The sequence below is a fragment of the Oncorhynchus masou genome, chromosome 10 (genome assembly GCF_036934945.1).
Source record: "Oncorhynchus masou masou isolate Uvic2021 chromosome 10, UVic_Omas_1.1, whole genome shotgun sequence".
Classification (NCBI taxonomy): Eukaryota; Metazoa; Chordata; class Actinopteri; order Salmoniformes; family Salmonidae; genus Oncorhynchus; species Oncorhynchus masou.
The window spans coordinates 9202925-9215732 of NC_088221.1; the positions used below are offsets into that span (position 1 = coordinate 9202925).

At 41.4% G+C, this 12808-nt stretch overlaps 1 protein-coding gene across 1 annotated transcript in view; it reads left to right on the forward strand.

Annotated features, from left to right (window-relative positions):
- Positions 1 to 10787: 10787 nt before the first annotated feature.
- LOC135547098 (inactive dipeptidyl peptidase 10-like) overlaps positions 10788 to 12808 on the forward strand; it is a 149436-nt gene continuing 147415 nt past the window's right edge. Inside the window, exon 1 of the mRNA XM_064975769.1 lies at positions 10788 to 11175. Coding sequence (XP_064831841.1) covers positions 11107 to 11175 — 69 coding nt within the window. The 5' untranslated portion in view covers positions 10788 to 11106. The remainder of the gene's footprint in view (positions 11176 to 12808) is intronic.

Genomic DNA, 12808 nt, shown 5'->3' on the forward strand with positions numbered 1-12808 from the left:
TTGTACGATTTCTCTTAAATGACGATAGATAAATGGCTGATTTTTTTGTTATTGACACCGGAGGCTCCTTGACTTTGACGTGAAGTGAAAAAATAATTTCTCTATTTTCATTTTGGACCTTAGATCCCAGAAAAATGGCCATAACTCAAAAACCGTTGAGGCCTAGACGCCATCTTGTTCGGGCCAACTGCCCATTATGCCAAACCTATGCTCACCAAGTTTCGGCTTCGAAATATTTTCAGTTTTCGAGATAAGGCCCGTCGTGATTCGTGATGTTTTGTCAAATTGCAATATGATTGCTTATGCCCTCTTGTGGGATTTTCCGGGATAGCGGAAAAATGACCAAAATTTGATTATTTTATAAAACGAAAACCGAATGTCCGACAAAGTTCATTTGATGACTTCCCATTAGGTCTGGCCCTGCCGCTCGGCCCGACGCCGTCCCCGAATTTAACAAATGTTTTCGGACGTCAAGTAAGGGACGGTACATTTGCAAAATGGACTTTCTCACTAACCATACAGAAAATGTCGAAATGTTCCCTTAAGGTATGTTAACCATGTGTATGTGACAAATAAATTTGATTTTATTTGATTTATGATTCATTGATTACCTTGCAAGCTAGCGAGCTAGCCACATGTCTTAACAAAAGGCTCCACTATGCATGGAACCATTTCGGTTGCATTTGTAAATTCAGTTTGGCCATCTACTCCGATTTCAGAGCACTCTCATTTAGTGTGCCAGAGCGCAGAATAACTGATGAGTTTACGAACGCTCATCCCCCGTTGAATATGGCCGGTGTCAGTAAACGTCAGCAAAAAAAGTGTAATTAAATTGTTGCCAGCAGCACAGTTACAGTCACCAACACTCTGGATAACATGAAAACAGCCTAACCAGCTCTGCAAGTGCGAGTAAAATGGTCAAAGTTTGGGTGGGGGCCCTCAGAATTTGTCATCCTGAGGGTCCCAGAGATAAAATGTAGTGTAGTTTTGTTTGATAAAATCAAGTTTTATATTCAAATGTATACTGCTGTCTCTGGCTCCACACCCACCCCGCCCGGCAATCTAGATATCTGAATGTTAGTGTCTTTTCTGTAGGGAAGCTAATGAACCATCATGTATGACATTCCTGGGAGTGTGTAAACACACATTGTTTTTCTACCATAGCATTTGTGTGTGTTCTCTATAGTTATGTACTTGAAAATGTATTAAGTTACCAATTTGGCACATTTAGGCAAACTCATGAAGGACACCTGGCAGACAAAGTATTGTGTAGTGATGTAATTCTTCAATGGATAAGTCTGAAACTTTGCACACACACTGCTGTCATCTTGTAGACAACATCTAAATTACACCTAGAATCCAACATCACTATCTGGCCTTTCTCTTGCATTACAAAGAGGATGTAACAAAACATTATTTTGTTATTTTACCATATCTAATGTGTTATATTCTCCTACATTCAATTCACATTTCCACAAACTTCAGTGTTTCCTTTCAAATAGCTTGCCAGCCCCGGTCTGCTAACTGCTAGCTTGTTTAGCCCCGGCCTACTAACTGTTAGCTTGTTAGCATCGGCCTGCTAACTGTCTGAATCACCGTGTCCCCAGTCAGCCCAACCACTCACTGAACCCATATGTTCACTACGCATGCCTCTCTCTAATATCAATATGCCTCGTTCATTACTGTCCTGATTAGTCATTACTGTCTTATTTCACTGTAGAGCTCTAGCCCTGCTCAATTTGCCTTAACCAATCATGTTGTTCCACCTCCTACATATGCGATGACATCACCTGGTTTAAACGTCTCTAGAGACTATTTCTCTCTCATAATTTCTCAATGCCTACATCCAATGTACTCACATCCTACCTTACCTTTGTCTGTACACTATGCCTTGAATCTATGCTATCGTGCCCAGAAACCTGCTCCTTTTACTCTCTGTTCCGAACGTGCTAGATGGCCAGTTTCATATAGCATTTAGCCATACCCTTATCCTACTTCTCCTCTGTTCCTCTGGTGATGTAGAGGTTAATTCAGGTCCTGCAGTGCCTAGCTCCACTCCCACTCCCCAGGTGCTCTCATTTGTTGACTTCTGTAACCGTAAAAGCCTTGGTTTCATGCATGTTAACATTAGAAGCTTACTCCCTAAGTTTGTTTTACTCACTGAGAGACATTACTGTGCAGCCGTATTCATCGACCTGGCCAAGGCTTTCGACTCTGTCAATCACCACATTCTTATTCGCAGACTCGACAGCCTTGGTTTCTCAAATGATTTCCTCGCCTGGTTTACCAACTACTTCTCTGATAGAGTTCAGTGTGTCATGGGGGTGCCACAGGGTTAAATCCTCGGGCCGACTCTCTTCTCTGTATATATCAACGATGTCGCTCTTTCTGCTGGTGATTCTCTGATACACCTCTACTCAGACGACACCATTCTGTATACTTCTAGCCCTTCTTTGGACACTGACATCTTTGGGATAGGGGGCAGCATTTTAACTTTTGGATGAATAGCGTGCCCAATTTCAACTTCCTGCTACTCATGCCAAGAATATAAGATATGCATATTATTAGTAGATTTTGATAGAAAACACTCTGAAGTTTCTAAAACAGTTTGAATCATATCTGTGAGTATAACAGAACTTATGTAGCAGGCAAAACCCTGAGGTTTAGCCATTCAGATTTATTTTTTCTAGGTCTCTGTTCAGTGATTTCTCGTTGGCAAACAATATTTCTTAGGAACTGGTTTTCAGTACCTACCGCTTCCACTGGATGTCACCAGTCGTTGGAATTTGGTTGAGGTTATTCATTTGTGCAATGAAGTACGGCCATCTAGGAACTGGGTAGCACTGTTGAGAGTGCGCAAGACATGAAAAGTAGCATGGTTGTTGTCTTCCTGTATTGAACACAGATAGACCCGTCTACAATTTGATCGATTATTAACGTTTAAAAATACCTAAAGTTGTATTACAAAAGTAGTTATATTTAGTAGTAATATTTTGGCAAAGTTTATAGGCAACTTTTGAAATATTTTTTAGTCACGTTGCTCATTTTGGAAGCTGTTTTTTTCTGGCTCAAACACGCTTTATAAATTGACATTTGGATATATATGGACGGAATTAATCGAACAAAAGGACCAACTGTGATGTTTATGGGACATATTGGAGTGCCAACAAAAGAAGCTCCTCAAAGGTAATGCATGTTTTATATTTTATTTCTGCGTTTTGTGTAGCGCCTGCAGGGTTGAAATATGCTACCCTCTTTGTTGACTGTTGTGCAATCATCAGATAAGAGCTTCTTATGCTTTCCCCCGAAAAGCCTTTTTAAAATCTGACATGTTGGCTGGATTCACAACGAGTGTAGCTTTAATTGTGTATCTTACATGTGTGATTTAATGAAGTTAGATTTTTATATCATTTTTTGAATATGCTGCGCTGCATTTTCCCTGTTTTTTTGCCCAAGTGGGACGCAACCGTCCCCAAAACCATAAGAAGTGAACTAACCTGCAGACGAGCTTCAATGTACAACTCTCCTTCCGTGGCCTCCAACTGCTCTTAAACGCAAGTAAAACTAAATGCATGCTATTCAACCGATCCCTGCACGCACCTGCCCGCCCGTCCAGCATCACTATTCTGGACAGCTCTGACTTAGAATACGTGGACAACTACAAATACCTAGGTGTCTGGTTAGATTGCAAACTCTCCTTCCAGACTCACATTAAGAATCTCCAATCCAAAATTAAATCTAGAGTCGGCTTTCTATTCCGCAACAAAGCCCCCTTCACACACGCCACCAAACTTACCCAAGTAAAACTGACTATCCTACCGATCCTCAACTTCGGCGATGTCATCTACAAAATAGCTTCCAATACTCTACTCAGCAAACTGTATGCAGTTTATCACAGTGCCATCCGTTTTGTTACTAAAGCACATTATTACCACCCACCACTGCGACCTGTATGTAAGTCGGCTGGCCCTCGCTTCATATTCATCGCCAGACCCACTGGCTCCAGGTCATCTACAAGTCCATGCTAGGTAAAGCTCCGCCTTATCTCAGTTCACTGGTCACGATGGCAACACCCACCCGTAGCACACGCTCCAGCAGGTGTATCTCACTGACCATCCCTAAAGCCAACACCTCATTTGGCCGCCTTTCCTTCCAGTTCTCTGCTGCCTGTGACTGGAACGAATTACAAAATCGCTGAAGTTGGAGACTTTTATCTCCCTCACCAACTTTAATTAAACATTTGCTATCTGAGCAGCTAACCGATCGCTGCAGCTGTACATAGTCCATTGGTAAATAGCCCACCCAATTTACCTACCTCATCCCCATACTGTTTTTATTTATTTACTTTTCTGCTCTTTTGCACACCAGTATCTCTACCTGCACATGACAATCTGATTATTTATCACTCCAGTGTTAATCTGCAAAATTGTAATCATTCGCCTCCGTCCTCATGCAGTTTGCACACAATGTATATAGACTCTTTTTTTTCTTTTTTTCTACTGTGTTATTAATATATCCCATTTAGCAGACGCTTTTGTCCAAAGCGACTTACAAGTCGGCTGGGGCCACTACTTTTACATATGGGTGGCCCCAGCGGGAATCGAACCCACGACGCTTGGCGTTGCAAGCGCCATGCTCTACCGACTGAGCCACACAGGACCCATTGACTTGTTTATTGCTTACTCCATGTGTAACTCTGTGTTGTTGGCTGTTCACACTGCTATGCTTTATCTTGGCCAGGTTGCAGTTGTAAATGAGAACTTGTTCTCAACTAGCCTACCTGGTTAAATAAAGGTGAAATAAAATAAAAATAAAAATCTCACTGGTCAACCCCAAAGCCAATTCCTCCTTTGGTCGTCTTTCCTTCCAGTTCTCTGCTGCCAATGACTGGAACAAATTACAAAAATCTCTGAAGCTGGAGACTCATATCTCCCTCACTAGCTTTAAGCACCAGCTGTCAGAGCAGCTCACAGATCACTGCACCTGTACATAGCCCATCTGTAAACAGCCCATCTATCTACCTACCCCATCCCCATACTGTATTTATTTATTTATTTTGCTCCTTTGCAATGTAGCTGAAATCCAAGTATCAACCCCTTAATGAGGGCACATTTTCAAGACAAGACATGTTCAGTTATATAAACAAACAATACCTTGTGGTGTCTCATGTAGTCATTGGGGCCCAGTGTTTTGTAAACCACACTGCTCTCTCCCTCTGAAATGAAACAACTGTTTCATACTGTAGGCCTGTATTACAGTGGCTTGAAAAAGTATTCACCCCCTTGGCATTTTTCTATTTTGTTGCCATTTGATTTGCACAACAAGCCTACCACTTTGAAGATGAAAAATATGTTTTATGGTGAAACATACAAGAAATAAGACAACAAACAGAAAAATGGAGTGTGCATAACTATTCACCCCCCACCAAAGTCAATACTTTGTAGAGCCACCTTTTGCAGCAGTTATAGCTGCAGGTCTCTTGAGGTATGACTCTATAAGCTTGGCACATCTAGCCACTGGATGTTTTGCCCATTCTTCAAGGCAAAACTGCTCAAGCTCCTTCAAGTTGGATGGGTTCTGTTGGTGTCCAGCAATCTTTAAGTCATACAACATATTCTCAATTGGATTGAGGTCTGGGCTTTGACTAGGCCATTCCAAGACATTTAAATGTTTCCCCTTAAACCACTCGGTGGTTGCTTTAGCAGTATGCTTAGGGTCATTGACCTGCTGGAAGGTGAACCTCCATCCCAGCCTCAAATCTCTGGAAAACTGACACAGGTTTCCTCAAGAATTTCCATGTATTTAGCGACATCCTTCAATTCTGACCAGTTTCCCAGTCCTTTCCGATGAAAAACATCCCCAAAGTATGATGCTGGCACCCCCATGCTTCACTGTGGGGATGAGATTCTCGGGGTGATGAGAGGTGTTGGGTTTGCGCCGGACATAGCATTTTCCTCGATGGCCAAAAAACTAATTTTAAGTTTCATCTGGCCAGAGTACCTTCCTCTACATGTTTGGGGAGTCTCGCACATGCCTTTTGGCGAACATCAAAAATGTTTGTGAACACCAAACGTGTTTCTTTAAAAGCAATGGCTTTGTTTCTGGCCACTTCCGTAAAGCCCTGCTCTGTGAAGTGTACGGCTTAAAGTGGTCCTATGGACAAATACTCCAATCTCCACTGTGGAGCTTTGCAGCTCCTTCGGGGTTATCTTTGGTCTCTTTGTTGCCTCTCTGATTAATGCCCTCCTTGCCTGGTCCATGAGTTTTGGTGGGCGGCCCTCTCTTGGCAGGTTTGTTGTGGTGCCATATTCTTTCCAGTTTTTAATAATGGATTAAATGGTGCTCCGTAGGATGTTCAAAGTTTCGGATATTTTTTTTATAACGCAACCCTGATCTGTACTTCTCCACAACTTTGTCCCTGACCTGTTTGGAGAGCTCCTTGGTTTTCATGATGCCGCTAGCTTGGCGGTGCCCCTTGCTTAGTGGTGTTGCAGACTCTGGGGCCTTTCAGAACAGGTGTATATATACTGAGATCATGTGACAGATCATGTGACACTTAGATTGCACACAGTTGGACTTTCTTTAACTAATTATGTGACTTCTGATGGTAATTGGTTGCACCAGATCATATTTAGGGGCTTCATAGTAAAGGGGGTGAATACATATGCACGCACCACTTTTCCTGTTATTTTTTCAGAATTTTTTGAAACAAATATTTTTTTTTTTTCACTTCACCAATTTGGACTATTTTGTGTATGTCCATTACATGAAATCCAAATAAAATCCATTCAAATTACAGGTTGCAATGCAACAAAATAGGAAAAATACCAAGGGGGATGAATACTTTTGCAGGGCACAGTATATTCTTCTATAGTCAATTAATTAATTATCCACCAGTCAATAAATCTGAATGGCAGTGTTGCCAGTGAACTCACTCTGTGGATGATGACTTGGGCAGTGTGAGAGATTAGCGATCCCCATTTAATGAGAATGAGCTGTCCAAATTGGTGGAGGAGGGGGATGAAGGGGTGTTAGCTGGGGGTTATAGGAGGAAGTGGGGAACGGACTAAACTGAGGGTTTCGGAAATTAGATAAGCTGACCTCAGCTAAATCCCTAACCGGAGTTATTGCAGTTATTAAATCAAATCACATGGTTTACCTGCTCAGTGTCTTCTCTCAGTTCAGAAGGAACCATGATTTAAGAGCGATACCGACTAAATAATAAACACTGTCTATAGTGGAAGTATCAAATAGCAAAATAACATTTTGGAGTGATTCTTTAAACCATAAAACTGCTTAATGACTGTAAAACTCTGCGTGCCTTTTAACACACACACACACACACACACGCACACACAAAGGTTCTACTCCACATACCTACTGTAACTGTTGTTAGTGAAATGTTAATTGCCAAATATCTTCCCATTCTTTGCAAATCCACACCTGTGTGATTTTAGTGAGCAACAGGGATAGTGAGCCAGAAAGAAAGGGGAGAAACTTCACAACTCACAAAGGGAAGTGTCTGTTGAATTAGGACATTTTTCCACATTTAAATAATAAAGCTTATGATTCTTCCATTCTCTTAAAGTTGGGGTATCATTTCACTTCCAGTATTTAAGTAACAGCTTCTTTAATATAAGTGAGGAAAATTATATTGTTCAACCCATTGGATATCTCATCATTCTCCCATAAACCATGTCTTGAAGTATTCAAATAGACGGGTTAAAATGATAGATTTTGATGGGGACATTTTTTATTATGTTTCAAAGTACATTTGTCTAGGACTACCAAGATTCGCATTGTGTGACCTTGCAGTAAAAGGTTATTAACTAGCACCTAGTGCAAAGTTAGTTAATGGTTAGCTGTCACGTTCTGACCTTAGTTCCTTTGTTATGTCTTTGTTTAGTATGGTCAGGGCGTGAGTTGGGTGCGATGTCTATGTTAGGTTTTCTATGATTTTCTATTTTTGTGTTTGGTCTGGTATGGTTCTCAATCAGAGGCAGCTTTCAATCGTTGTCCCTGATTGAGAACCATATTTAGGGAGCCTGTTTTCTATTGTGTTTTGTGGGTGGTTGTTTTCTGTCTTTGTGTGTCTGCACCAGATAGAACTGTTTCGGTTGTTTTCGTTGTTATTTTGTTATTCAGTGTTCAGTTTTCATTAAATAATATGAACATGTAACACGCTGCGCATTGGTCCTCACCTTCTTTCCAATACAGCCGTTACATTAGCATTCCACACTAACCTCATAAAATATATTGGGGAAAAATACATATTTTTGGCGTGTCTAATATATGCACATGAAAATACAAATAATGTGCAAACAACAAGCTAAAAAAAAATCTAATTTAAAATAAAATAATTTTGGCCAACATTTTGTCTCATACACTTACTTACAAAACTATCCAGCTTGCCTTCATAAACACAGCAATGCAAATGGGCATGCAGCACATCAGTTATACTGTGATGTTCTCCATGGGTATAATCTGTATTCGGGACCAATATGTAATAATATGAAATCACGTTGCTGCGACATGTTGAGGAGGTAGGAAGATGACCAAATGCGATGGTTATGATATTACCTTCAGATTACGTTGCCACAATGTTGTAGGAAGGTAATTATATGACATTACCAATAATTACCAATCCATTACGGTCGTGGTTATGTAACTTGTTTGCTAGGAAGAGCTGCTTCTCATCAAACATATTCCACCATATTACATCAGTCAGAAAAAATGTAATTGTATTTGTCACATGCTTCATAAACAACATGTGTAAACTAACAGTGAAATGCTTACTTACGGGCCCTTCCCAACAATGGCAAGGACCATACCAAGCGGTGATACAGCCAGTCAAGATGCTCTCAATGGTGCAGCTGTAGAACCTTTTGAAATTCTGAGGGCCCATGCCGATTGTTTTCAGCCAATGGTCATTGGTCAACTTTTTTGACAGGGTGGTATCAGTAAAAGCAGGATCTGGCTTGTTAATTTTGACAGCGCGGGGTTCAGGACTTCAGCACCATGGACAGAATGCGCTCAGTAGCTGAAGAGGGTTCATGATTCAAATGGATAAATATTAACCAACCAATAGCTAGCTATATGCCATAATGTAGCCTATGGTGCTTGACTTGGACTGGAGCTGTCCAGAGCCCCTTACTGGCACATCACATTTTGGGAGAAGTATGTACCTGCTCCTCTACAAAACAAAGTAGCTTATCTCTGGCCGAGATTCACACACCAAGCCAAAAAATGTTGATCAAAGCAGAATATAGGTGGTATCTGCATTGAATACTAATGGAGAGTGGCCATTCATTTCCTGATTCCACTTTGTTCAAGTTTATTTGCCTCGAGTCTGTGAATCTATACGTGACAGTAGGCTGGTCAATATTGTGCAGATCTAAAATGAGCCAACCTGAATGCACATGATGCACTTTTCCATGTTGTCAAATGAGGGTTTGTTTGTAAGGTCATGGAAATGAGTTTGATAATTTTTGTTAATGTAATTCATGAAGGCACACTTTTAAATATTATCAACCACTTAAAAATCTACATATCAGCCATTATCGGAATGACCCTTAAGTGTGTGTCTGTGTATGCTGTGTGTAAGAGTGAGAGTGGGCTGTTGCCTGAGGGGACAGCGCGACATTTCAGCAGCAGGAACACAATAATGACAGACAACAGACTAACTAGATAGCCAATTCAAAACATAACTTGTAGCAGTTATCCCGCTTGTAACAATAGCTAACTAAGCATTAATGTCGTTGTCGCCTTTCCACTGGCACTGTAGGAAACCTAAATAAATCTGCACCGCTGGAAAACTGGGATTCCCCTCTATTGAATAGAACCCATGTAATTACAACAATGTTTGAACATTTCTAATAATGGACTTACTGACAAATAACTATGCTCTATAGATCGCCCCTGAAACATGTTAGCCTTATATATAAACATGTCTAGTTAGATACCTTGCTTTGAAGTATCCTACCTTATGCATGTGATCCCTGGTTCATTGAATGAGTAAATCATTGCCAACCATCCTCCAAGACAGCTACTGGGTGTGCAGGCTTTTGTTCAAGCCCTGTCTAACCTCATTGTAGCCTAAACATCAGCTGCTCAGTGGGACCTTGATAGGCAGACTTGGGTGTTCCAGGGCTCGGATCAAAGGCCAAGCCTGCACACCCAGGAGTTCTCCAGATGGAGGATTGAACACATGTTGATGTGACTAACGGTGCAGTTCTACTTTGTGGGGGGTTAAATGTCTAAATAGGATCAGACACAGCAGCCTTCCAGTCTCAATAATGCTTACTTTTTCGTGAGGTTATAATAAGTCATGACAATTTGATTAAAAGTCATGGAGAAGTCATCAAACATGTGTATGAATCCTTAACAGAGAATAAGCAGAGGTTTATATAGCATGTCATTTGTGAATGTCGGCGAACATAATATAATAGACTATCGTGGAAAAAGACAGCTCCTGCACTTCTTTTATCCCATGTCAAGCACGGAGCATACCATCATCAACTGTACACACATCACGGGAAAACGAGAAGGATGTACAAGCTAATGCTTCGGCTATTAACGTTCTGAAATAGCAAAATATATGTAAATAATTTGCTCATTTGAGCTCTTTGGGTCGTCAGTCAATTTATATTATGTTAAACACGTAATCACCCCCACCCATTTTTACAGTGGGAACGCATCGGCATCAGATCACTCCGTTGCCCCATCCTCTCCCCCCTCCCAGTTCCTCACCACAGCCTCACCCTGGATCATACAGACTAGACGAGGACCGAGCAGTCAAGATCCCCTCGTTAGTCGCTTGCAGACTGATAGAGGTGTATAGGCAGCCAGTATATTTTCTGTGTTTAGGCTACTTAATTCTGACGACTAAATATTTTGCCCTCTCTTGAACATAATGTGGAGAGACAAGTGTTCTCGGCAGATATTCGAAGACCTAGCATAATTCATTCGTGACGGACCTCATTGCTGCATGCCTCCTGTTTAAGATTCTGCCGTTTTGACTAATCCACGGGACAGTGGGATCCAACTACAGAGCATCTTTAGGATTCACAGCGAGTTGAGTCCAAGTTCTATTACCAGCAGTTTACCATGACAGCCACTAAGGAGGCGGCGCAGCCGAATCAGAGACAGAAGCCACCGCCAAAGGATGATGAGGAGGTGGGCTTGCCAGTCTATCTATTTGCCAGGATCGGTGGTTAGGCTATTGAAGAGTTAATGAGCTATTTCTATTTTATTATCATGTGTTCTCCATCAGTGTTACACAACTATGTGTCAAACCTATTTACTTTGTCTATTCTACAAGGTCAGTTCGGCTATATAATTACATAGTGTCCAAAATGTGATGAAGCAAATTAATGCCAGTTCTTGTGTGTGGCAGAGTGTGAGAAATAGGGGTCATTTGACATCTGAATAGGCCTACTATCTATATTTTAGAACATGGTATATTCAGAAATATATTTCGTATTCTACAGGAGGGGAGTGAAGGGATGTCTTTCACTTAGATTGTGGTTTAACTGTTGTCTGTTAGATAGCCGGTGGCTTATTTACCCTCTAGCTTTCTGTCCATGCGTTTATTTACCCTCTAGCTTTCTGTCCATGCGCTCCCAATCGTGCGAGAATATTAAAAGACATTAAGCACTTGTGCTGAATATATCGCTATTGTATACATTAGTGGCTCTCTATGAAGAGTTTGTCAGCGGTAATGCCCGAGAGTAATGAGTGCTCTCGTGGGAATCGTGAAACTTGCACTGCCAGAGAAAGATAGAGAGGGAGACCGCGCCGCTTGCGTGCTCGGCTCCGGCAAGATTGTGATTCAGCGGTTGCCTCCTGTCAGCTCGGTCAGTGCTATCCGGGATCCGTGGGACGTCCCCACCCTAACCTAAACCTACAATTATCCTAACCCTTACCATAAGCATAACCTTTACCGAACCCTAACAATTTTCTGTATTTTGGGCATGTAAACCACTATTATCCAGGAACTAGGCCTGACGATGATTATTGTCAGTATGTTCATGCAGTACAGATATTTCTCAGAGCTCATGTTCTAGTCTGCAATGTTTTTGTTCGGCATCTGCAATGTTTCTAGTTAAACATTTAAACGGGTGACATCAGTGTCTGGAGGAATTGTTGGAGCGTTGCAACTTAACAACTAGCGGCTGGTCGGTGCATCAACTCTAATGACTGATATTGCTTCCCTAAATGTTTAAATAACCCCCATGTGCAGTGTGGCACCCGGGAAAAAGATCTTCCAGACCATTGCAATCCATCTGCTGTGATGTGGGTGGTCTCAAACTGTATATTTTATTGTCTGTGGCCACCAGAATGTCAATTGTAAATGTCAGTTTTTGGTGTCACTTGTGGGGTCTTAAGAGTTTATTAAGCACCATGGACAGCACCCACAAATACTGTACCACTTCAGGAATATATGGCAGCCCCTGTACCTCTCTGTTTCGGAGGGGTTGGGTTGAATGCGGAAGACACATTTCAGTTGAATTCATTCAGTTGTACAACTGGCTAGGTATCCCCTTTACCTTTCCCTTTCCCTTCAAATCTAAGTCTCCAAAGCAATGCTCTTGCTGAGCAATGCTCAATGCTGAGCAATGCTCAATGCTCTCTACTCTTGTGCTTATGATGTAGCTTGTATGTTCTTGTGATGAAGGACACACTGCAGTCTGAACAGAAACTCAACCACATTGTAATACTTACCAACATCCTTTATCATATCTCTGAAATGCTGTTTTGCTCTAACCTTGAAAACTTCTGCTTCGATTGAAGGATGTTGTGTCAGGGG